This window comes from Corvus moneduloides, chromosome 13 (assembly GCF_009650955.1).
Source record: "Corvus moneduloides isolate bCorMon1 chromosome 13, bCorMon1.pri, whole genome shotgun sequence".
NCBI lineage: Eukaryota > Metazoa > Chordata > Aves > Passeriformes > Corvidae > Corvus > Corvus moneduloides.
Genome location: NC_045488.1, coordinates 19,469,656 through 19,493,437, shown reverse-complemented (window position 1 = coordinate 19,493,437; position 23,782 = coordinate 19,469,656). Strand labels below are relative to the sequence as shown.

General features: G+C 60.4%; 1 protein-coding gene across 1 annotated transcript in view; it reads right to left on the bottom strand.

The window, feature by feature from the left end:
• Positions 1-8,604: 8,604 nt before the first annotated feature.
• The window catches only part of HCN4 (hyperpolarization activated cyclic nucleotide gated potassium channel 4), a 99,395-nt gene continuing 84,217 nt past the window's right edge, over positions 8,605-23,782 (bottom strand). The window contains 4 exon segments of the mRNA XM_032123299.1: positions 8,605-10,322; positions 20,378-20,542; positions 22,171-22,411; positions 23,538-23,684. Coding sequence (XP_031979190.1) covers positions 8,743-10,322; positions 20,378-20,542; positions 22,171-22,411; positions 23,538-23,684 — 2,133 coding nt within the window. The 3' untranslated portion in view covers positions 8,605-8,742.

Genomic DNA, 23,782 nt, shown 5'->3' with positions numbered 1-23,782 from the left:
AGTCTTGGGGACAGGCGGTGCTGCTCCTGTAGCTGCAAACCCCGACACGGGCCAGCGCCGGGCACAGCAGCCGGCACCCCGAGGCTGCGAGATTCTCCAGCTGCTGCAGAGGCTGGGACAATTAAAGACAGGCTGGAGATGCAGCAATGAAATCATCGCTCATTAACTTAACCCAACCAGGACTCGCCCTCGGTGGGCTGCGGGCAAGGGGAGGCCGAGCTGCCACGGGCTCCTCTTCTGGAGCTTTGGCCCGTGTCCCTTTCTCCCTTCCGTCATTTCAGGCTGGCTGTGCCTCCCCTCCTCTGATCTCCCCTCAGGGTGAGGGCAGCGCTCCAGTCCCGGGTGCCAACCTGAGGGGAAAAGAAGAATCCCGACCAGCGGGACCAGGCGGAGCTGCGGCGTCCCCTCGAGGGTGCTGGGAGGCCCCGACCTGACCCCAGCCCCCCCCCGGGACCCTTTCACAGCGAGCAGGAGGCTGCTGCTGACCCCCAGGTCCCACCCTGCAGGACAGGGGGACCGGGCTGGGGACTCCGGGCAGCGCCCGGGGGCTGCGGGACACAGGTTTGGGGTCGGACACTCCCGGAGAGCCCAGGCAGGGCCTTTCCCAGTGGAAGCCCCGGATGGCTGCGTTCCCGACAGCCGCATCCCGGCATCCTCGTGCGCCAGGAAAACACCGGAGCCCATCGCTCCCCGTGGCAGCGTCTCCATGGCGACAGCATCCCCTCCATCCATCCCCTCCGTCCATCCCACCCTGCCGGGGGCCGGCGCCGGGCGCTCCCCTCCCGGAGCTTTCTCCGGCCGCTGTCCCGGTGCCGGCGCATCCCCGCTCCCACCCCGCTGCCACCGATCGGGCCGCGGCGACAAACAGCCCCTGTCACTGCCGACAGGCGCTGAGGCACCGGCAGGGAGCAGCTGCCAGGGAAACCTCGCCAGGGGCTCTCCATACTCCGGGTGCCATCCCAAACCCTCTCCCAGCGCCCCCCCCCAGCCTCGAGTGCTGTCCCTGGGGCGCCCTGGCTGGGGGCGTCCCTGGCCCAAGGAGCAGCGTCCCTCCGGCACCGGGGCCACATCCTGCCCTCCCCATCCCTCCTCTCCCTTCCCCACCCCTGCCCCTGCCTGGCCGCTCCCGCTCCTGGGATTTCTCCGCCTTTTCCTGCAGGGGCACAGAGCCCTCACAGCATCCCCGCGTCCTGAGGCCAGGCTGGAGGAACAGGGGCTTCCATGGCTGCATTCCCTGCTGGATCCCGACAGCAATTCCTGCCCTCCCTGGCCCAGCTCTGAGCAGCAGCACGGATCGCCGGGGGCGTTTTCCCACTTGGAGAAGAAGGGAGAAAAGCTGTGCTGGTGCAGGCAGTGCTGGGAAGGGCAGGAAGCCAAAAGGGACAAGGCACCCCCAGACCTGGGGCTGGGAAGAAGAAATGCTGCCCAGTCCTGGCCCCAAACCTGCCAGCAGAGAGGGGACCCTAAAAACAGGGCACACAGCCCCACTCCCAGATCCAGAACCTTCCACTCCAACCAAGTCCCCCGGAGCCCCTCCTGATAGAAGCAGGAGTGGCCGGGGGACGGAGCACAGGGCAGGGCTCAGCCTTTCCCCACAGCTGCCCCCAGCAGCCAGGAATTACAAGGGCCAGCAGCACCCCAGAAAGATTTGGGTCACCCCAAACCCCCTACTCTTACCTAGGCAGACACAGGAGAACCTGCTGCTCCTTCCTGCTGCTCCTTCCTGCTGTTTGCTGCAAGGAGCTGGACTGGGAGAAGCCAAACTGGAACCTGCTTGTGCTTCACACTCCTCAGCTGTTCCCCATCACCTCCATCCCGGGTGTTCCCCATCACCTCCATCCCGGGTGTTCCCCATCACCTCCATCCCGGGTGTTCCCCCATCACCTCCATCCCGGGTGTTCCCCCATCACCTCCATCCCGGGTGTTCCCCCATCACCTCCATCCCGGGTGTTCCCCCATCACCTCCATCCCGGGTGTTCCCCCATCACCTCCATCCCGGGTGTTCCCCCATCACCTCCATCCCGGGTGTTCCCCATCTCCAGCCCCAGCCAGGGCCCTCCCCAGCTGCAGGACATCTCCCTGAGTCCCAGCCCAGCTGCTCGGGGCTGTCTCTGCCTGGAAAGGGGGCTGGGAGCAGTAGGGCGCTAATGGGGTGGGAGCTGGAGCGGGGACAGCCCTTCCCAGCCGGGGTTGCTTGGGGAGAACCACTGGGATCTGATAAACCCATCAAGCAAGGAACAGCATCCCAAAAAATGAGAAATGGACGCTGAGTCCCCACGGTGCTGTGACTCAGGGGCTCCCAGAGGATACCCCAGAGTGCCCAGGGCTGGTGCCCACCGGGTTTGGTACCACTTGAATCAAACGCTGTGAGGAGACCGCTTGGCTGGAGACAGGGAGGGATAAAAGGTGTGAGTTGTGCCACGAGTGCCTCCAGGTGTCCCTGCTGCCCCCGGGGTATCCGCAGCTCCCGAGGGATCTGTGGGGTGGGGCTTTCATGGCAGCGCTGATTAAAGCCACGCCTTGAGCATCCTTGTAGAGCTGAGTGCGGCTGCTCTCGGTCCCACGGCCCCCAGGAGCACTGGGTATGGAACACGAGCTGTGCTGGCGCTTCCGTCTCCGCCGCAGGAGGCACAGGGAGAGGTGAACGATCCCCCGGGACAGCGTTCCTGCCTGGCACTGCAGCCCTGCACAGATGTGCCCTCAGCCCCGTGCCCTCCTTCCCGAGGGTCCTGTGCTCCGGGGAATCCACCGAGGCTGCTCTGGGGGGGCAGGAACGCTCGCGGAGGAGCAGCACCGGAGGCCTGTCCTCCATCCTCCCTCCCGGGAGTGAGAAGTGACCGGGCCGCCCAGGCCCTGGTGGCTCTGGGGCTTCGCTCCAGCAGCACCGGGATGTGCCGGAGGCTCCCCCTGCCTCGGAGCTCCCTTCTCCAGGGGCCGCTCTCAGGATGCGGAGGCGGCTGGGCCAGCTGGAGCCACCGGCACTGGCAGCTCCAGCCCTGGGGCTGGCCTGGCCTTGCGGAGGGGCTGAAGGGATGGGCACACTCCTGGCCGGAGCTGACCACATCCTGCGGCCACGGCGCTGGACGGGAGCCCGGGAGCCCCGCCGGGGCTGGGCTGGGCACAGCTGGCCCCGGGCCACCGAGGGGACAGCGTGGAGGGGACAGCGTGGAGGGGACAGCGTGGAGGGGACAGCGTGGAGGGGACAGCGTGGAGGGGACAGCGTGGAGGGGACAGCGTGGAGGGGACAGCACGTGTGCGGCTCCGCGGGCGCCGCGTGAGCCCCGCTCGCACCCCGCTGAACGAAGCGGCTGTGTGAAAACAGGAATGAAGGGAAGAGGGGAAAATGACCCTGAAGAGCTCTCTAATTTACAGCACAGCCGGGAGAGCGGCTCCCGGGGAGGGGAGCGCGCTCCGACACGCGGCACCGATGCGCTTAACGCCTTCCTGCCCGGCTCCGCTCCGGCCGCCCCGGCCCCTTCCCGGGGCACAGCCGGCTCCCGCAGCGCCCCTGCCCCGTTCCAGCCCGGGAGATGCCGTGTCTCCTCAGCGAAACAAAGGCAAAGCTCCCTCCTGGGAGGCTCCAGCCGAGGTCGGCTCAATCAGGAGCCTGGGGAAGGGACCGCAGGGAGCAGCGGCCGCCGGTGATTGGGGTCGCTGGGAGGCAGCTGGGCTGCGGTGATGGAAAGGGAGCAATCGGATCTCCGGCTTCTGCAGATGGAGAACCGAGTCAGGGCTTTGTGCCCTTAATCTGCCAGAGGAGGGGGCATCACCTTCGGCTCCATTAAAATCAGGGCCTAAAGCCAGAGCGGGGCTTAGGCAAAGGGCGCTGGAATCAGTGAGACAGAATGATGTGACAAAACCAATGCACTCAGCATACTAAAACTCGGCCTCTTCAGCGAGAGGTGAGAGCAGGCAGGGAGGGGATGGGTTTGGAGACACCCTGCCCATCCAGGGAGCAGCTGGGGAGCGGGGACAGGGCTGGGGACACTGGGTACTGTGCTGCCGAGGTCCCTGGGGAGGCTGACTGAGGGCAGAGCGTCCTTCCAGCCAGCGCCTTGCACAGGAGCACACCTGGGAGCTGGGTCTGTGCTGGGAAGGGGAGGTGCTCGGCTCTGACCTGGGGACAGGACCTTGGGCTGCACCTCTAGCAGGAGCGGACAGCGTTGCTCACAAGGTGCCTGAGCAGCTGGATTTAATTGCTGCAGATTTGGACTGAGAAGCCGGGGCAGAGGGGCCAGAGGCACACACGAAAGCTGGGATCGCAATGGGAGCGTTTCTCGGTGTGGGGCAAGGGACAAACGTGACCAAGGAACTGCAGAGGTGAGGAAAAGCTGCTGCAAAATCACCTCCAAGCCCTGAGGGCAAACCCGAACTGCAGCTTGCCCTGCCCCGCTTCTCCTCCCCACTGCAGGGGGGAGTCACTGAGCCCGGCTTTGGGTCAGCAGAGGGAAAGCTCCACCCTCATCCCAGCCACAGCTCACCCCAGCCAGGGGTGCAGGAGCCAGGAGTGGATGGGGAGGGGGTCCCTGGCATCCAAGTGCTTCCAACAGAGAGGGGCTGCTCGTGTGTGCCAGTGCACCCCAGTTCGGGGGTTATCCCTGCCCCAGTGCTGTGCTCCGGCCACCCTGGAGCCCGGCAGAGGGGTCAGCGCTGGTTCCTGGGCTCCTGGCGTGGGCTGGCCTCTTCCCTCCCCTCTCCTGGGACTCCCGTGGTGCTGAAGGGAGCTGACCCACGCCAGGATCATCCTCTGGCCAACCCTCTGTGGCCCTGGCAGCACTTTCCCTCCTGTCCGGGGCTGGCTGGCACAGGGACCAGGCAATCCCAGTGTCCTGGGAAAGCACTGCCGGGAATTGCGCTGTTCCGCTGTTTCTGACACCCCAACATGCCCCACAGGGTGCAGGAACTGCGAGTCTGGGAGCTGCTGCCTCCCCCAAAGCCGGGGACTGCTCTTCTCTAGGGCACAGTCAGTGGGGGGGCAGCCAGGCCAGGCCAGTCCCCCAAGGCAAGGCTGAAATGCCCACGAATCCCAGCCCTGCCCAAACTGGGACCAGGCAAAGGGAGAGCCCACCAGAGCTGCTGCTCCTGCCTTTCCCCCCACATGGATCCTGAGGCTCTGTGGGGCGGGGAGTGGGGATGAGGGGGCAGACCCACCCCGCTGCTGGGCAGTGCCCTGGCTCTGGGCTCTGGGGAGGTTTTCCCCCATAGCTGGGTCACCCCGGTGCCCTCTGGAGTCCTCGCAGGGAGACAGGGAGGCACCACCATGTGCTGAACCAGCCAGGCCTCCCAGGTGTGCTCTGAGAGCTCAAAACCTGGACTTTGTGCCAGTCCAACCCTGCAAGTTTACAAACCTTCTGTGAAATCTTAGTTTAAAAAGAAATGCTGGCTCGGGCAGGACTGACAGTCCATTCCCTCTGTAGTAAGAATGGCACGGGAAATAAAGAAGCCCAGCCTAGAAACCCATTCCAAAAGGCAAACCACACATTTTACTGCCCAAATTCCCTCAGGGAAACCCCAGGACAAGGTGACCCACCAGGAGTCACTGCCCAGGTGGGTTTGGACGGACGCCGAGAGGGCCTTGCAGGAGTGAAAGGGAAGCTCAGGCGGAGGCCAGTTTTACCTTCCTGAAACCCTTCAGCCCCCGGCCTTGGCAGCCTCCTGCAGCTGCTCCCTCCTCGCTGTGTGGCTCCTGGGACAGTCCCTGTCCTGCTGGCAGGGCTGTGTCCTGTGCCCTGCCTTCCCCAGGGATCACCCTGGCAGCCACAGCATCCACGGCTGCATTGAAGGGATGGGTTTTGGTGCACACGTCTGCCAAACAATGGCCGGGTTTGTCCCTGGGCCTGGTGAAAGTTCAGGTGTGGGTGGAAGTTTTAAACTTCTGCTGGTAGGGGCTCAGGACAGAGAGCGTGTGAGGTGGTGAGCATCCTGCCCGAGCTCCAGAGGCACAGGAAAACAGAGGCAGGGCAAGGCCGAAATGGGGTTTTTCCTTCTTCCAAGCTCGTCTCGTGTTGCCGGGAGTTCAGCGTGTGGAGCAGACAGCGAGGCAGAGGGGTGGGTTTTTCACGTTTTTATTTACTAAGGTTTTTATTGTGTGTTTTATATTGCAAACCCCACCCCTAGAACTCTTCCCCTCCCTTCCCCCCAAAAGAAAACAAAAAAGAGTAATAATAATCATCATCATAATAATCATAATAATAGTAATAAATATAGTTCCACCTACTGAGACAAGCCTAGTGTTGACTGGGGTCCAGTCAGAATAACTCAATGTTGGCTACTGCAGTGCTGAGAGCTGGAAACCCAAAGAAGATCCCCGAGGGAAGCAAAGCCAAGGAGGATGTCCCGCAGCGAGGAGGGGGCAGCGCCAGCCCCGGGTGGCCCCTGAGTGGCCCCGGGGTGGCCGGGATTCGGGGCCAGAGCAGCAGCCGCGGGACAGGAATCCGGGAGGGCCGGAGCCTTTCCCCCCTGCCTGCCCAGCCCAGCCCAGCCCCACACGGAGCTCTCCAGGTGCTCGGCCAGGGGCCCTCTGGCACACACGGGGTGGGGAAAGGTTTGCTAAAAACCCAAAAAAACTGAAAAGGATATTGTGAGTCTTCCTTCTACCTCTGCGAACACGAGAGGGCCTGTGAGTCTGCTCCGGTTCCTGTTCCGAGATGAAGCCGTACGTATTTGGAAAAGCAGGATCTAGAGGTTACAATTGTCACCTGCCACCAGCCCTGCGGGACTGACGTGTAAAACTAGGCTATAGATACATAGATATAAATATGTGTGTGTGTGTGCTGACACGGTGCATAAATAGGCTGCAGGTGTGGGTGGCTACCTAGAGATAGAAAAGCGGGTGTGGATATAGAGACAGCTATAAAACCTGTACAAACACACACACGCGCGCGCTCACCCTCCCGCCACACTCACACGGACACAGCTGCATGGAGCCAGTAGAAAAAGCATTTCCAGAGTTCCCCTGACCCTTTAAGGAAGACCAAAGCTGATCACATCTGAATTCGGAGCCACCAAAGCAGGGCGAAGCAGGAGTGCCCAGGAATGCGACGTTCAAGGTGCAGGCACGTGGCAGAGTTCTGCGGACAGTTCGGTATAAAAACAACTGCCAGCCAGGGTCTGGGGGGGCACGGGGAGCTGGCGGGCTCGGGACTGGGGTGAGAGGAGTTTTTGGCACTGCTGCGTGGAGTCCTGCGTCCCCCTGAGGGCTGGGGACAGAGGGAGGCTGGATGAGTCTCTGACGAGTGTTAGAAAAGTTGAGCACCTGACTGGGACAGTGAGGTGGCCACAGAGCCCGCCTTGGCCCAGGAAAACCCCAAACAGAGAGAGAGGAAGGATGAAGTGACACAAAAGGAGACGTCTGCCCTAGAGGTAAAGGCTGTGGCTTCTCAGCGCTGCCGGCCCCGTCCTGTCCTCGCCCCGCTGTGGCTGCCCTGCTCAGGGAGCCCAGACCCAGCTCCAGGCGCCCCAGCGTGCCCGGGGACGCTGCAGGGTGGCACGGGAAGCCCGCCAGGTGCAGGCTCTTATTGCTGGTGAAATCAAACAAAGGATTTCGGTTCCCCCAGCAGGGGACAAGCACAGACCATGGCTGGCCAGATTTCTGGGCTGATCTGGTTTTAAGGGTAAAAACAGAGTTGTAAATCTTGGCTGGGCACCAGAACTGTCCCGGCGCCTCGCACTGCCCTGGGCTGAGGAGGAGAAGGGCTGGGGACTGCACCTCACTGCTCAGTCCTCGCTAGTTCTGCTCAGAGCAGTCACCCACGGGCACCGAGGTGGCGAAGTGACAGAGGGGACGTGGATGCGCTGCCTCTCCCTTCATCCCTGCCGTGCTCTGCACACACCACGGAGAGGCTGCAGCCTGGGGCCTCCTGCTCGGCGTGCTGGCAGAGCCGGGGCTTCTCCCACTGCCCACATCCCAGAGCACAGAGGGATCATCCCTGCCCTCCCCGTGCCTCACAGGGGATTGCTCCTTGTTCCCACTGGAGCATCGGTGCAGCAAGGGAGGGGCAATCTGTGGTGAGGCCCGTCCATCTCCTGGTCACCTTCATCTTCCTCAGCTGGAGTCCAGCCCAAACCTCAGCCCTTGGGAAATCCCTAGAGGGGTCTACGGGAGTGAACTCACCCCTTTCCCGGCTCCTCCGCGACCTGCTGAGCACAGGAGGTGACCTGGGATGGAGGGAGGGACACTCCTGGTGCGTGCTGGGCCACCCACGTCCCCCAGCCCCAGGGTCACAGCTGGGGCAAAGCTGAGGCCAACCAGGGCTCCAGGCCTGACCCCACGGCCCCTTCTACGGCCCACGTCAACCTCGGGTCTTTGTCTCAACAGGAAAATCTTTTTTGGTGGCTTCTATGGCTGCTCATTCACATGTTCCAGCTCAGGCACACGCCCCGGCTGTGTGTTACCTCGTTGGATTAAATTTGCTCGTATCCTTTTGTTCCATGTATTAAAATATTCTATAAAACCAAGTGACCAAAAATCTATAGCTCTAAGAATACCTGGTTATCTTCTTTTTTCGGTTTTTTTTTCGTTTTTTTTTCTGTTGTTTTTCATGTGTTTTTTCCTTTTTGTTTCTAAGCACACTTAAACCTAAACAAAAGAAATAGAGAAAAAAACCAACCAACCAACCAAAAAAAAAAAAAAGCAGGAGTGGCGCGGGGTGGGGGGGGAAGGAAAGGAAAGAACTGCTCGGCGAACTCATCAGGAACTGAAGGGCAGGGCAGGGCTGGCACGAGCAGCTGCCCCGGGAGTCCTCACAAATTGGAGGGCAGTTTGGACCTGACGGGCTCCAGATCCCCCGTGAGCACGATGGATTCCTTCCGCCCGCCCGCGGCCAGGGCAGCGGCGCCGGCCCCGAACACCAGCGGGTGTGGCAGAGAACCTGAGGACATCTGGCGCGGCAGAGTCACCCGCCCGGGGATGGAGCTGCACGGCTTCCCCAGGAGCCCGCTCCCGCCGCCGGGGAAAGGGGAGAAGCTGGAAACAGATTCTCTAGAGGAGTGAGGAGAGCTGTGGTGGCCCAGCGTCTGAGCCAGCTCCTGGGGTAGAGAGGGCTGGGACGCGGAGATCAGCTTGATGTCCTGGTTGAGGCGGCCCGGCGGCAGCGCGCTGCGCCCGGGCAGCGGCGGGGCCGGGGGGCTGGCGGGCTGCGGCAGCAGCAGCGAGCCCTGGGAGCCCGAGGCCCCCGCGGGGCCGCACTGGAAAGTTCTGCTGGCCACCGGGCTCTGACTGGGAGGACTAAGGCCAGAAGGGGTGTAACAGGGAGAGGCGACGCCGGGCTGCTGCAGCGGGGACGCGGAGGCGAAGGGAGGCCGCTCTTGGTGGAGCTGGGCTATCGTTCCAGTCAGAGATCCTAAAGCACTTGGATGTGTTTGGCACAGCGCTGCGGACGGCCCGCCCGAGGCCTGCGCCAGCTGGCTGAGGCTGGAGGATGGAGAGTTGGAAGAAGGAGGGGGTTGGAAGTGGTTCATCCCCACCAAGGTCCCACTGCCCGAGAGCTGCTGCGACTGCCCCCCCTGCAGTGGTCTCGTGCTGGGCTGGAACTGGTTCAGGAGGCTGGGGGGGGAGTTTGATGAGAGCTGGGTGAGGGATGTCGATGGGGAGCCGGCTGTGGCTTGCTGGAAGTGCCCAAATCCACTGCTGGAGAGGGCTGGCGGCGGCTGCTGCTGCTGCTGCTGCTGCTGCGGCTGCTGCTGCGGCTGCTGCTGCTGCAGGGGCTGAGCCGTGCCTAGGGGTGACCCCGAGGGTGCATTGTGGAACTGGCTCAGCCCCACCGAGGAGGTGCTGCTCGGCCCCGGCTGGCCGGAGCCCCCCGGAGGGGATCCCACCTGGAACTGGCCCAGGCCGGCGGCGGCCGAGAAGCCGGCGAGCTGCTGGATGTGGAAGGACGAGGACGAGGGGGTCTCTGCGCCCGGCGTGTGCAGCTGGGACGGGGTGCTGGACGGGGAGCCCACGGCAGAGGGGCCGGCGGACGGGATGAGCGACTGGAACCTCTTCAGCTGCCTGGGGGTCTGGCTGGGCTGCTGGCCCAGGGAGCCCAGCACGGACACGGGCGGCCGGAAGATGGCCGTGGGCAGGCGCGGGTGGTGGGTCAGCGCGATGGCCACCGACGTGGTGGCAGCAGCGGCCTGCAGCGGGGCCTGGATCAGCGGCGTCCAGATGACCGGCGTGGGCGTGGAGGCGGCGGCGGCGGCGGCCTGCACGTTGTGGGCACAGTGAGCCATCTCCCGGTCGTGCTGCACGATCTGCTGGATGATCTCGTTCTCCTGGTAGTTGAACACCCCCGAGTTGAGGTCGTGCTGCACTTTATGCAGCAGGATGGAGTTCTTCTTGCCTGGGGAGGAAGGGAGGAGAGGAAGGGTCACTGTGGGGTGGCAGAGCACGGGGGCTGCCTCAGAGCCCCCCGCAGTGCCTCCCCGGCTGCCCCGCACTGCCCTCGGGGGATCTGGGCACAGCCTCTGCTCAGCAGCGAGGTGACGAACACCACCTCTCCTGCTTCCGTGGAACCAACAGCGTCAGATCCCACAGAACCGTGTCCAGCAGGACACGCATCCTTAGGCAGTAAGCAGCCTGGCAGCAAAGCTGATGGACTTGGAAGATTCCCATTTTGCACCTGAGCTTCCATAGAAAAAGAGAATGAAACCTCAAAAATATAAACCCAGTGAAGTCTTCAGCCACTCTCCTTCAGCTTCTCCTTTTCCTCATCTGTCTCGTGTGCCCCTGGTCACTCTGGAGTCGAATACAGGGGTAAGGAAATTTCTCTGTGAGTCAGGACTTGATGATCTTGGAGTCTTTTCCAACCTGAATGGTTCTGTGGTTCTATTCTCTGACTTCCTGAGCTGGAAAAGCTCGGCTGGGCCAGGCAGGACCCTCAGGCATCCTGCAGCTCCCAGCTGAAGCCGGCTGTGTCCTTGGAGTGCCAGCTTTAGGGAATGTTCCAGCTGGATTCCCAGCCTGCAGCCAAAGGTTAACTCAGCTCTTTGCCCTCGCAATGGGCTGGAAAATGCGGTGATTTATCCAGCCTGGGAGTGCACGTGGCACTGGGGGGATGCACTCCCGGGCTGGGGGACAGAGCCAGCCAGGGCAGGGCCTGGCACCAGAGGAATCTCCTTTTGATGCCACCCAGCCAGCTCCCAGATCTTTATGATCTAGATGACATCCAGATGGTTGGCTGGTTTTTCTAGTGCATGATGTAGCTTTTAAATGTGTAACAGATAAAAGAGGAAGAGTTTAAAGACATGCCTCTCACTCCAGCCAAATGGAAAATCAAACATCTGGCAGGAGAGAGCTGGGATGACACTCTGAAGAGGGAAGGTGGCACCTTGCTCTCCCAAAAAGCCACTCTGAGTCTTGGATACAACTCACCGACTTCCAAATCCACCACCAGAAAAAGGTGGAACAATTCTCGCACCAATAAGGAGGAAAGTGTGAGACGGGAGGGAGATCCCAGTCACTGACACCGTGATGCTGGGAAGATGAAATGTGTTTAGTCCGTGCTGCAAAGCGTGGAAAGCACAGAAAATACCCCATGAGGAGCATCGGAGAGTAAGTGCAGCCCACTCAGCTCTTCTCAGGACAGAGGTGATTCTGCAGCAGCCGAGGAGGGAGCTCAGGGACAACGGGAGCTGTTCCCAAGCGTTCCCTTGCAGACACGGATGTGAGGCAAGCCCACAGAGAGGAAGGAGCGATCCGAGTGTAGCTGCAGGTACTGCAGGAGCACGCTGAGCGCTCCTCCCTCCCTCCCTCCCTCCCTCCCTGCCCTTCTCAGGCCAAGCCTCTGTGCCCCGCAGAGCACAGAGCTCCCGGGGCTCCATGGGCAGGGCTGCAGCGGCTGGGATGCTCCCGGAGCTCTGCTCCTGGATCTGCACCGGGAACGTGGCTGCTGTGGGGAGTGCGATGGGATGGGATCCATGGGATGGGATGGGATGGGGTGGGATCCATGGGATGGGATGGGGTGGGATGGAATGGGATGGGATGGGATGGGATGGGATGGGATGGGATAGGATGGGATGGGATAGGATAGGATAGGATGGGATAGGATAGGATAGGATAGGATAGGATAGGATAGGATAGGATGGGATAGGATCCATGGGATGGGATGGGATCCATGGGATGGGATGGGATGGGATGGGATGGGATGGGATGGGATAGGATAGGATAGGATCCATGGGATGGGATGGATGGGATGGGATGGGATGGGATGGATGGGATGGGATGGATGGGATGGGATGGGATAGGATGGGATAGGATGGGATAGGATGGGATCCATGGGATGGGATGGATGGGATGGGATAGGATCCATGGGATGGGATGGATGGGATGGGATGGGATCCATGGGATGGGTTTGGATTGGGATGGGATGGGATCCATGGGATGGGTTTGGATTGGGATGGGATGGGATGCTCAATGCTCGGCTGTTTCACCTACTGCCAGTCACTCCCTGCACAAAAAAGGCAGAAAGGCTTTTGTTCCCCACTCAGAGCAAGATCCCGGCCCGGGAAGGACATGATCCTGAAGGCAAACAGAGTTTGGAGCTGCCGAAGTCATTCCAGGGGCTGGAGTGCCTGTCTGTGCGTGTGCAGGAATTCTCTCGTGGCTGTTCCCTGTGTGCTGGGCTGCACCAGCACTGGGCACCTCTAAGGAGACAAATCCTGGTCCTTCCCAGGCCGGGCCAGCACAGGCAGCACCAGTGTCACCTCTAAATGGGCTCTGGCCCTGAGGGGCACAGGAGGTCACTGGGCACACAGGGAGCCATTCCCGGCCGGATTTACTAAAATCACAGAGAATGAGCGCCCAAAGAGCTGCTCAAACACACTCAGAGACATGAGCTGTGTGTGGACAGAGGAGAGCCTGCCAGGGGAGGAGGGGGCAGCCAGCAGTCCGGAATCCCGGAGGGACTCGGGCTGCAGCATTCCAGAGGCACAGAGGGGCTGCAGCTTGGCAATCCTGCCCTTCCTGGAGCTGAAGGGACAAATCCCAGCATGGGCCGGGTGCAGCTCCTGCAGCACTGCAAGGTCAGGTGGGGGCTGGGGAATCCCACTGAGCTCAAAGCCACCGGGGGGACAAAGCTGCTGTCCCGAGGCAAAGCCGGGCTGGGGGCACGGCCGGAGCGCAGGAATGAGGAACAGCTTCCCAAAGCTCCCCACTCAGAGCCACCGCTCCGTGCTGCTGCCAGCACTCCTCATCCCAATCCTGCTGTCACCTGCCTGTGGCTCCAGGGCTGCTCCCTGGGCTGGTTCCAGGAGAAGCACGGGATAAATTCCCCCGGATGTCTCCCAGCTGCCCCCAGGGAGCCCCACTGCCGCCGGGTTCCCAGCTGAGCACAGACCGTGCTGCTGCTCTCCAAACGTGCCTGGCGATTACTGGAAATGGTTGGATCAAAGCTCCTTAGGTTTGTGTCAAGTAGATGAAGTAGTACCCATAAAAACCTTGGAATGATTCGTTTTGTTGGTTTTTTTAAAACAGAACACTCCATTTTCCCTTTGAAATCACATTGCACTTCCCTGTTCTCCTGAGGCCAGCTTGCCTCTGTTAACTGTTTCATTAGATCACATTTTTCTCTTCTGTTTTGCCAAGAAAATATCAGATTTCTCCTCCACAGAAGATTACTGAAAATGTTCTTCCAGACGTGGAGGGGGAGAGGAATTTTTCAAAACCATTCTTCAACATTGTAATTGGTTGGCAAACTGGAAAAATTAATTGGCCTCCCCAAAAAATTAATTGGCAATTCTAATGAATTGCCTCATGCACAGGATGTTTCCACGTGCCAGTATGAGCCTTGTTGGTTGCTTCTGGAGAGAATCCTGCCTCGGCCAGCCCCAAATGGGACAAACATTCCCTGGCAGGGCTGACTGAGGTGCTGCACGAGGCACAGAGCAGCAGTGGGGCGAGGAGTGGGACTGCTGCTGAGATTGCTGCTGAGATTATTCCTCCTCCTCATGGGACTGATGAAACAGTTCCAAACCCTTGTCCCGCCCTGGATTCTGTGTCCCAGCCCCCCCCAGAAGGGAGGGGGATGCAGCTGATGAGTCTGGCTCTGGGTGACCCGCCGAGATGAGGTCCAGGCTCAGTGACCCGCAGGGAGCCAGTGCTGTGTTCCTGCTCAGCCACGGGGAAGCTTCATCAGGAGAAGCCAAAAGGGCTCCTGCTGCCCTGCAATCCAATCAGGGACGCCGAGTTTGTCCTCCTGGGACGTTTATCCCGCAGAAATTAAAGTGCTGGGCAGAGTGAGGTGCTGAGATAAACAAGGCACCCAAAATCACTGCTGGAGGCTCCGCACAAACTCACGGAGACACCCCGGGGCAGAGCAAGCATCTGCAACCACCCCAGGCCCCACCTTTGGAACACCCTCTGGCCTCTGAAAACTCCCTGCTTGCCTCCCTGCAGCAACGGGCTAAATACAGGGGAGAAGGAAGATTTTTAGAGCCTTGAAGATGTTCAGAGCAAAGCTCCTGGTGCTTTGAAGGGAGTGTATGTAAAATTATGGGAACGAAGAAAACAGATGTTGCTCCCCTAATTAAGAACTGCAAAGTCAGACTTCCTTCAACTGTAGATAGCACACAAAAGAACAGGGAGAAAGGCTCATGTGATTTCATAAGAGGAGCCAGCACTCAACAATAATTCTTCTATCAAACAATCCAAATTAGCTTCCCGTTGTTAAAATTCTGCCCAGGCACAGGGGAAATTAGCTGTGACTTTCTGTTCCTTTCTCCTTCCAGTTCTCCCTGAGCCCACTGGCTGCACTTTAAGAATTCAGGTCACTAAATTGCTTTCTGAATTTGCATGTATTTGAAATAATCTCATTTCACGAGGCTGCCTTCTGCCCTGGCCTGCTCCCAGCACACGGGCGCTTCTCCCGGCCCTTCACTCATTATTGCTGGGACCAAAGGCTGCGCTGGGATCCTGGCTGCATGCCCCAGCCCCAGTCTGAGGGTCTGTGTGCACAGGGAAGTGAGCTGGAACAGGGAATTCAGTGATTCTTGACCTGCACTGGATGGGGGGCCTTTTCTTGTTAGAGAAATGTGAAAACGGGATGGAGAAAGGCAGGTGAAGCCCGAGCTGCATTCCCTGCTGAGGGAAGGTTCTGCTCGGAGCTCAAGAAGCTCTTGGCAAGGAGCTCAGCAAAGGCAGCTGGATCAGCTCTAGCAGAGGCTCAGAACGCTTCCCAGCCCTGCTCTGGGAACTCGGAGTGACTCCCTCGAGAGCCTGGCTGAGTAAATCCATGGATGTGTGAGCTCTGACACCTCCAGGGCAGCTCCCTCTGCATCCTGCCCTTCCCTTTCTCCCTTTCTGGATCCTCTCAGCTCTGGGGGTCCCTTTAGAAGGGACAACTCCCTCTCCTCCCCAGTGGAAGCTTTCCTCCCCTCCCTGTACAGCTCAGGCCTGCCTCTGAGTGCTTCCCCTCTTCCACAAACCGCAGTATCCCCCGGATCCGTGGTGTCCCCGTGGACAGGCAGAGCACAGCCCCGCTGCTGCAGGCCACACACACACTGAACGATGTTACCCGATGAGTCTCAGCACAGCTACGCTCCAGACAAACGAAGCTCTTCCCCTCCCACTCTTCACACAGAGCTCTGCAGAATGAAAAAAAAATGGAATATCCAGAGCTGGGCAGGCTGTGACTCTCCATGGAGGGGTGAGGAGCTGTGGCACTCCCGAGGCCGGCGCTCCCTGTGTGCCCCAGGGCTCCCGGCTCTCGCTCATCGCTGCAGGCTGAAGCCAAGGGGTGCCTTCTCCTCGAGTGGCACCAGTGCCAGGGCCCTGCACGCCCTCCCCAGCGCCCTGCTGGGGCTGACAGCTGAGACAGGATGCGCTCTAGGACGCTCTGGACACGCTGGCACTGTCAGCTGCTGCTCTGAAGTGTGGGCTGGCTGCAGACAGCTCCTGGAGTGCCTTCAAGGCAGGGAAAGCTCCCAAGAGGAGAGGTGTCACTGGTGAGCAGGTCCTCCTTTGTGCGATTAAAAAGAGGGTTGAAAATTATTCGTAAAGGTGCTGGAGTGGTAAAACGTTACCTGAGCAGGTGTTTTATCTCGATGCAGACAGCAAAGAGCAAGGCCAAGGTCAGGGATGGGGCTCCTGAGCTCTCCTCAGCACCCCCTGCTCCTCCCACTGGGGTGTCCGGGGCTGTTTTCCTTCTGCAGCTGCAGGGAGAGCAGGGCTGCCAGCTCCCCTAGCTGAGCTGGAGTCATTTACATTCCCCCAAGGCTGGTGAGTTACTGACACCTTTCCTTGGGCTAAGCACAGAACACTCCCAGTCTGGGCCTTGGCTTCCAAAGAAAAGGAAATTCAGATGCTCAGTTCCTGCTGGAGGTCCAGGCTCCCATGCTGTGCTAGGGAGCATTTCCAGGTGTGATTCACCTGGCCCACCTCCCTTTCACACTCGGAGTGCCTTGTTCCCTCTGCTGAGCAAACCCAGATGCCCACACTGAGGCGGTGAAGGGAGAGGGTTTGCAGTCGGAGCAATGGACAAGTGGCACTCAAACTTTGCTTCCTCCTGCACAGTTACATTTGTGGGTTTTGAGGCGATGAGAGCAGAGCACCTGCGTGTCCTCTCAGGACTGGGGTAGGGAATCCCACCTCGATTTGCAATGGAGCTTTGTGCCAAAGCTCACGCACTCGAGCACTGCACACCCGGGACCAAAGGCGCTTTTCTCCTCTCCTCACCTGCATCAGCAGCCTCAGATAAGGGCTGTTCCTGTGTCTCTATCTGTATTTATCTGCTGATGCCCAGACCGCCCTGCTCCTCCCAGCTGGGCAGCTCGGGGGGTGTTTCTCACCTGCCCATTGAACAAAACTGGGACTTTATTTGTTTTCAGTGTAAAACTACTGCTGAGCACACATTGTTGGAGCTACTTGCGTTCATCCTCGTCTATCCCCACAATTCCCAAGGGAGCAGCCCCGAAACATCCCAGCTGCCCCTTTGGGAGCATCGTTGTCCCTGCAGAAGGGGTGAGAACTGAGGCTGGGGGCAAAGGCAGCACAGGGACAAGCAGGGAATGTGTGGCAGAGCTTGGCACCGCTCCCGGCTGCTCTCCTGCCCGGCTCACCGGGCCCAGGCCAGCCCTGCCCGGAGGCTGCACAGCCCAGGGATTGGTCAGGCCTGGGCCAGCAGGGCTGCACACCTGACAGGATCTCGGCTGCACTGCTGTGGTCACGAGCTGGCAGGCCAAAAGTTTGGCAACAGCTTTTTTTGTGGCTTGCTTATAGACAAAGCTTTTAACATTTCTACCGCTGTAGTATCTCGAGCAGACACCCTCATGCTGCAATAGTATCATAAATTATATTTAGAGGCTGGAATTGTGTTGTCTTGGCTTTTCTTCGGTTTTTAGCATCTGCAGTGCCTGGAGGAAACTCGAGGCATCTTTAATCCTGACTTAACTGGGATCCTCGTATCAAAACACACGCAAGTGGCACTCCAAGTATACGCATTTCAAACCACGTGGCAGAAAATTCCTGAGGGAAAGGGAAACAACAACTTCCTCTGGCTTCTAGGAGGCTTTCAGCTCTCGCCAGCGACCTTGCTGTGGGTGGGGAGCACCTGGTGCCAGGTGTTTTTGGGGTTTGTCACGCACAGGAGCAGGGGAGCAGCACCGTCGCCGCTGTTCCCGAGCGCACCCTGGGTTTGACAGCAGTCACCACCCGTGCTGGGCTCCCTTCCAACGAGCACTGGAGTGGTGGTGTTTTACAAGTGCAAATGCTTGTGAAAATCCAATTTTAAGCTCCAGTGGTCACTGGAAACCAGTTTCAAAGGCAGTGGGGAACAGAACGGTGTGAGTTACGTAACGGGGCACGGCAAACTGCGGCGCCTCACCAACGCTGCCAGACAGAATCACTCGCTGCAGGAGCCACAGCAGCACACCAACACTGGGCACAGCTTTACAGCCTGGCCAGGAGCGAGGAGCAGGGGCAGACTTAATCAGGGACAAAATGGTCATTCAGCAGTGATCAGCCCAATTTCTCTGAGTGTCAGCCTGTGGAGCATCACGTGTGGGGCATTCTGCAGGCTGAGGAGTCCTCAGAGTCTGAAGTTACTCGGACTTAAGCAGGGCCACAGATCTTTGTAGCATCCCAGCCTCTGCCACTGCATGGAGATTAATCCCTTCCTGCCCAATCCAGGCAGGATGCCGGGATCAATTCCCGGCAGGAGCAGAGGTTCAAGGCTACACCTCAGCTCTTTGCCCAAGGGTCTGTGTGCCTGACAGCTCCAAGCACAGCCCGTGCTCCTGCAGGAAGCCGTGGGAGCACAGACCGGGGGGCTCTGGCCCCTCTCCTGCCCTCCTCTCTGTCCACCCACTGCTTCCAAAGTGCTCAGCCCTGCCACGGGAGTGCCTCCTCCCTCCTCCACCAGCCAACCCTGCTCCTGCTGCTGCACAGGATGAGCCCTTGCCTGCTCCTTCTGCTACCCACAAAGCTTAGGCCACCCTTTCCAAACCCGCCAGCAGCCAGAAAACCCCCCCCCCCACATCTCTCCCTGGGACTGGGTGGGCTGAGGTTTTCCTCCCTGCTCTCTCAGTGTGCAGGGGGAATATTGGATGGATCTTATCCTGGTACCAGAACAGGGACAGACCCTCCTGTACCCAGGGAGGCCTGGGCTTCCCCAGGACATTGTCACCTGGGCAGAAGGGAGCCAGTGACCGCCCCACCGCCTTGGAAAGAGGCTTCCATTTGCTTCCTCCTTGTGCACAGATCCCGAACTGGATGGGGCAGGAACCAAAGCGCGGCCCCGCTTCTGCTCACCCCTGCTTTTCAGGAACTGCTGTTGCTCAGCCTCAGTCCCCCAGAACAATTCCTGTGCGCCCAGAGAGTCTCAGCAGAGCGCAGCCACCCTGAATTCCTCCAGCGGTCACACGCTGGCACAGAGCTGCTGCACTGCTCCTCCCGGGTGGTGCACGTTCCAGAGGAAGGCAGGAAACGCCTCGTTTGCAAAGACAGGGAATTCCGTGGGATCTGCCAGCTCCAGCAGGGTGCCCAGAGCTGCCCTGGGCTCCGTGGGGCAATCCCAGCCAAGGAGTGCTGGGCACCAGGAAGGGCTACGGAGGAGCCATTTCGCAACAGTTCCGATGGAGAGTTAAGGGCACGGGCAGCTCTGGAGGGTCAGTGCCGGGGACACCAGGGCCCGGTGAGCGCGCCGTCTCAGGCCAGCAGCACGGCAGAAGGGAGGGGGCAGCGGCAGAGCCCTGCACCCAAGGGGCTGCTGTTCCACTGGCTCTGTGTCACCGTCTGACCCGGCGCTGACATTCGCAGCTGTCTGTGCAACGGGAGCTCTCCCGGGGAAGGAGCGCGTGAGGTTCTTCGTGCTGGCTCAGAGCTTCCCGTGGATTTCAGCTCCGTGTGCAGGGGCACGGAGCACAGCACGGGAAGCACGGGATGCTCTGCCCACCTGATCCCGCAGCCCCAGAGGGCACCAGGCTGGAAAGCTGAGCAGCGCTGAGCACCCAGACCTGCAGAACCTGAGGTAAAGCCAAGCTGGCTCATCCCTGCGCTGATGTCCCATTTTCTCTGTGGTTTGTGCAGCCCCACTGAAATAACCCAAGAGCTGGGCCTACTGCCACTTCCACCAGGGCCTCGTTAGGCTGGGCTTTGCCAAACCGTGTCTGCAGCTCGGAGCCTTTCCCTCAGGGGTCACACTGTGATGTGCAGCAGGTGATGAGGTGCACAGAAGCCGATGTTCCTGGCAGGAGAAGCCCCAGTGGCACTGCCGCCCTTGCTGGGATGCCAGCTCAGTCCCCAGCACCTCTCCTCATCACCCTCCTGGGCCTCTGCATTGTGCTCAGAGCTCTGCCGAGCTTTCCATGCGGAAAGCAGTGGGAGTGCAAGCACTGAGAAGGGATGGATCAGGAGCTGAGGGACTCAGCCTGGGACTCCAGAACCCTCAGCTCTGCAGCTTTCCCGCATGACCTCGCCTAAGTCACTTCATCTCTCTGGCTGTGGCCATGGAATGTCATCCTGGTCTTTAGCTGCGGAAGAGACACCCACACAAGGATGTCTGCAGCACAGGCTGTGTCTGCCACAGGACAGGGAGCATCCTGGGACGGGCCACTGCCGGCTGTGACAACCACAGAATCCCAGAATGGTTTGGGTTGGAATGCACCTTAAAGGTCATCTGGTCCAGGCAGGGACACCTTCCACTAGCCCAAGCTGCTCCAGGCCCCGTCCAGCCTGGCCTTGGACACTGCCAGGGATCCAGGGGCAGCCACAGCTGCTCTGGGTACCTCACAGGGAAGGATTACCCCCAATATCCAACCTAAACTTACCCTCCCTAGGTTTAGATTGGGGTCCTTGAGGGAGCTGAAGCCGGACAAGGAGGGGCAGCCTGGGATCTTCACTTCCCAACCCCAGCACAGAACGGAGCACCCAGCCTGGAGAAGGAGACTCTCCCCCTGTACTCACCAATCCTGTCCAGCCTGTCCAGAGCCACGGTCTCGAAGGCTCTCCTCATCATGGGGTACTCCTCCAGCACCTCGTTGAAGTTGTCCACAGACAGGGAGTAGAGGCGGCAGTAGGTGTCGGCGCGCACGCTGGCCGTGCGCCGGCCACGGGTCAGCAGGCAGATCTCTGCGGGCAGAGAGGGGCTGAGACGGGGCACAGACACCAGCAGCACCCCCACACCCCTCACTGCACGGCCCCTCAGCCTGCCCTCCCACAGAAAACACAGCCAGAGGTCACGCTCCGTGTGTGCACCCACATCTCAGAGTGCCGGGGGGCAGCGGGGCAGCTGCCGCGCACGGCGGCCCCTCAGGGGTTCTGCTAGCCCGGTCGGCCACACATGGTTTGTTCTGGGGGATTATCAAAGGCAGCATTGTGCATTCACACCGGAGGAGTTGTGTTTCTGCAGCTCCTCGTGGGCACTGGGAAGGTCAAGCCTTGCTCTCATTGAGGCCAATTCTCTCTCGATTCGTAGAGAGGCTCTGTGCTGATCTGTGCCCTTGGTGCCTGGCTGCCGTTTAGATCCCTGTACCTGGAACATTTGTCTTTCCTCAGTTTGCAGAGATTTTCGTGTCTATGCCACAAGCACTGACAGGGAAAGCCACAGCAGTGGCACCTCCCAGCCCTGGGTGAGTTTACAGCGCTGTCACCCCTGCTCAGCGCTCAGCCGCTCACAGAACGCGAGGCCCTGCACTCGGCCACAGCTCCTGAGTGCTCAGCAGAGAGCTCCCCAGCCCTGCTCCTGCACTGCTTACACAGAGCCCGGGCAGCTGGGACAGGCACAGAGGGTGTGCGCTGCACAGTGACAGCACCCTGCTCCCCGTGGGTGCCGGGTGCCCATCCACCTGCCCCATTCCTTGGATCCGTGCTAAGCCCGCCCACAGCAGCACCCCGAGGCTGTGAGCGCGCTCCCAGGCTGCTTCCCCCAGGAGGTGATGCTCAGGGTGTGCGGGGAGCTGTGGTGGAATGCCACGGGCAGTGTCCATCCTGTGTCAGTCAGGGTACCCTGACCCCAACCCTCCCGCTCCAAACCCCTCGCGCTGCAGCGAGGGGCAGACAGGCTGTTTCACAGCAATCAGGAGCAACAGGAGTGTGGGAAATGCATAACAGGAGTTTTTTAGAGGGAAGGCCTCCCAGAAGGGAAGGCAGGGCAGGTTTTGCTCTGCCTCCCCTCAGCAGATCACCAGAGGTGGTGCAGTCAGAGCTCATCCTGCAGCCTGCCTGGGGCTCTCTGACAGGAGAGGGGGCTTTGTGTTACTCATGAGAGCAGTGCCCGAAACCCTTCCCAGCCTCCTGCTGGTCCCACTGCTCCAGAGCTCTGCTGCTCACACATTCTCCCTGCCTGCTGACTGCCAGGGCACTTTGCTGAGCCACAGGCAGGGCAGGTGAGGGACTGTTTGTCCCTCCCCGTTTATCCAGCCCCTCGTGTGGTCGATGCCAGACAGCAGCAGTAGGACTGTGCCTGCAGAACTGAGATCAGGCCATTTTTTACCTTTAGGTTCTCAGCTTCACCCATCTGTCAGAAGGAAATGAACCCACAAGGCCCAAGTTTCCCTGCCACGTTTTGCTGTTATTTACGACCCAGGCTATACAGTGCCCACCTCCCCCCGCACCATCCCCTCTCTGGGAAGCTGTGAGGCTGCCAGAGATGGAGGAGGAAGTGCTGGCCATCAGTCCCACGTGGATCCAGGCTGATTTAAGGAATGCCTGGGCGCAGCAGTGGTGTGCCTGTGGGAGGGCGAGTGACTAGCACGCACCTCCGAAGTAGGAGCCGTCGGCCAGCTTGGTCTCCTTGTTGCCCTTGGTGAGCACGCTGACTACGCCGTGCTGGATGAAGTACATCTTCTTGCCGATGGTGCCCTCCCGGATGATGTAGTCCCCGGGCTGGAACACCTCGAACTTCAGCTTGGTCAGCATGGACGTCACGAAGTTGGGGTCTGCGTTGGCAAACAGGGGCATGGAGGCCACCAGCTTGCGGCAGTTGAAGTTTATGATTTCCTGACCATGTGTGGTGGAAAGGAGAGAGAGAAGGAGGAGGGGTCAGGGAGCAGAGGAGACGCACGTGTGGTTAGTCAACACCTCATGAAGATCCCCCGGCTGACCTGTGCGTTGAAAGTGGGATAAACCCGCTGCGCCTCAGCCTGGCTGCCCTGGGGCAGCTGCACGGGCTCTGGGTGCTCTGAGCACCGCGCTCACTGCCCTCGCCCCTCTGCCTCCCCCAGCAGCAGCACTCAAACCTCCCAAACGCAGCATTCCTGTTTCTGCAGGACACCCTGGGCTGTGAGGGAGCACAGCAGCGGTGAAATGCTGTCTGACAGAGCCCGGGGCTCCTCTCCAGGCAGGTGTCATAACTCACCTCGGCAGCCCCTCGTTCTCTGCTGCCCTTGCTTGTCAATGAGCTGTCAAACAGCACAAACGTGCCCAGGAGGAGAATGACCCCGGGCAGACGGGGACAGGGCCAGCAGAGGAGGGACAGGTGCTCACCGGGCGCCGGGCAGGAGGGGCTGCATCGCCAGCCCCAGCTAAGAAAGGCTGGCGGGCTGTGCCTCCCCGGGGCTCCGTGTCACTCGCAGGGGTGACAGCTCGGGAGCTGCTCCGTGCCCCGGCAGCTCCCACTCGGGCCGTGGTGCTGAGCCAACCCCCCCAACAGAGCACAGCACAGCACGCCATGGGAACAGGGACAACCGGAGCGGGAAGAGCTGGGGAAGCATCTGTCTCCCCCCACGGGGGTTTCAGAGGGGTGCCCTTTGAGACTCTGGCAAAACTCGTTTTAAATTCTGGCTGGCACTCGCTCAGCTCTTCTCTCTGCCGCGGAGGGACATTGCTGTGGGGGAAGACAGAAGGCAGGGCCCGTCTGGAGCCCATGGGTGACGCACTGGTGACACGCCCGGGACAACCTGCACGGCCAGGCTTCAGCTGGGGAGGAAAGGGGGCTTCTCCGAAGGCTCCTCCTTCCTCTGACTCCCCCTCTCGCGGCTGATGGAATGGGCACGGATGAGGCCGGCACTCCGTGCCGAGTTTCAGCCAAATACATGAGGTGAGAGCTTGCTGAGCCACCAGCCCAGGAGCTCCACAGCTGCCAGAGGCGCTGGCAACGCGCCCTGCCGGTTCCCTGCCCCCTTACCTCGCGCAGGGGCTCGCTCAGCTCCCCCAGGATGCTCTCCTCATCAAACATCTTGCCCTGGTAGCGGTGCTCGTAGTAGTCGTGGATGCGCTGCCGCATGTCGGCGGGCAGCTTGTGGAAGGACATGTACTGCTCCACCTGCTTGTACTGTGGGGAGACACGGGGGGCAGGGGTTACCAGCACGGGCCGCGCCGGGCGCTGCTCACGGGCAGCGTGTGCTGGACCTGCTCCTTCACCTCCAGCAG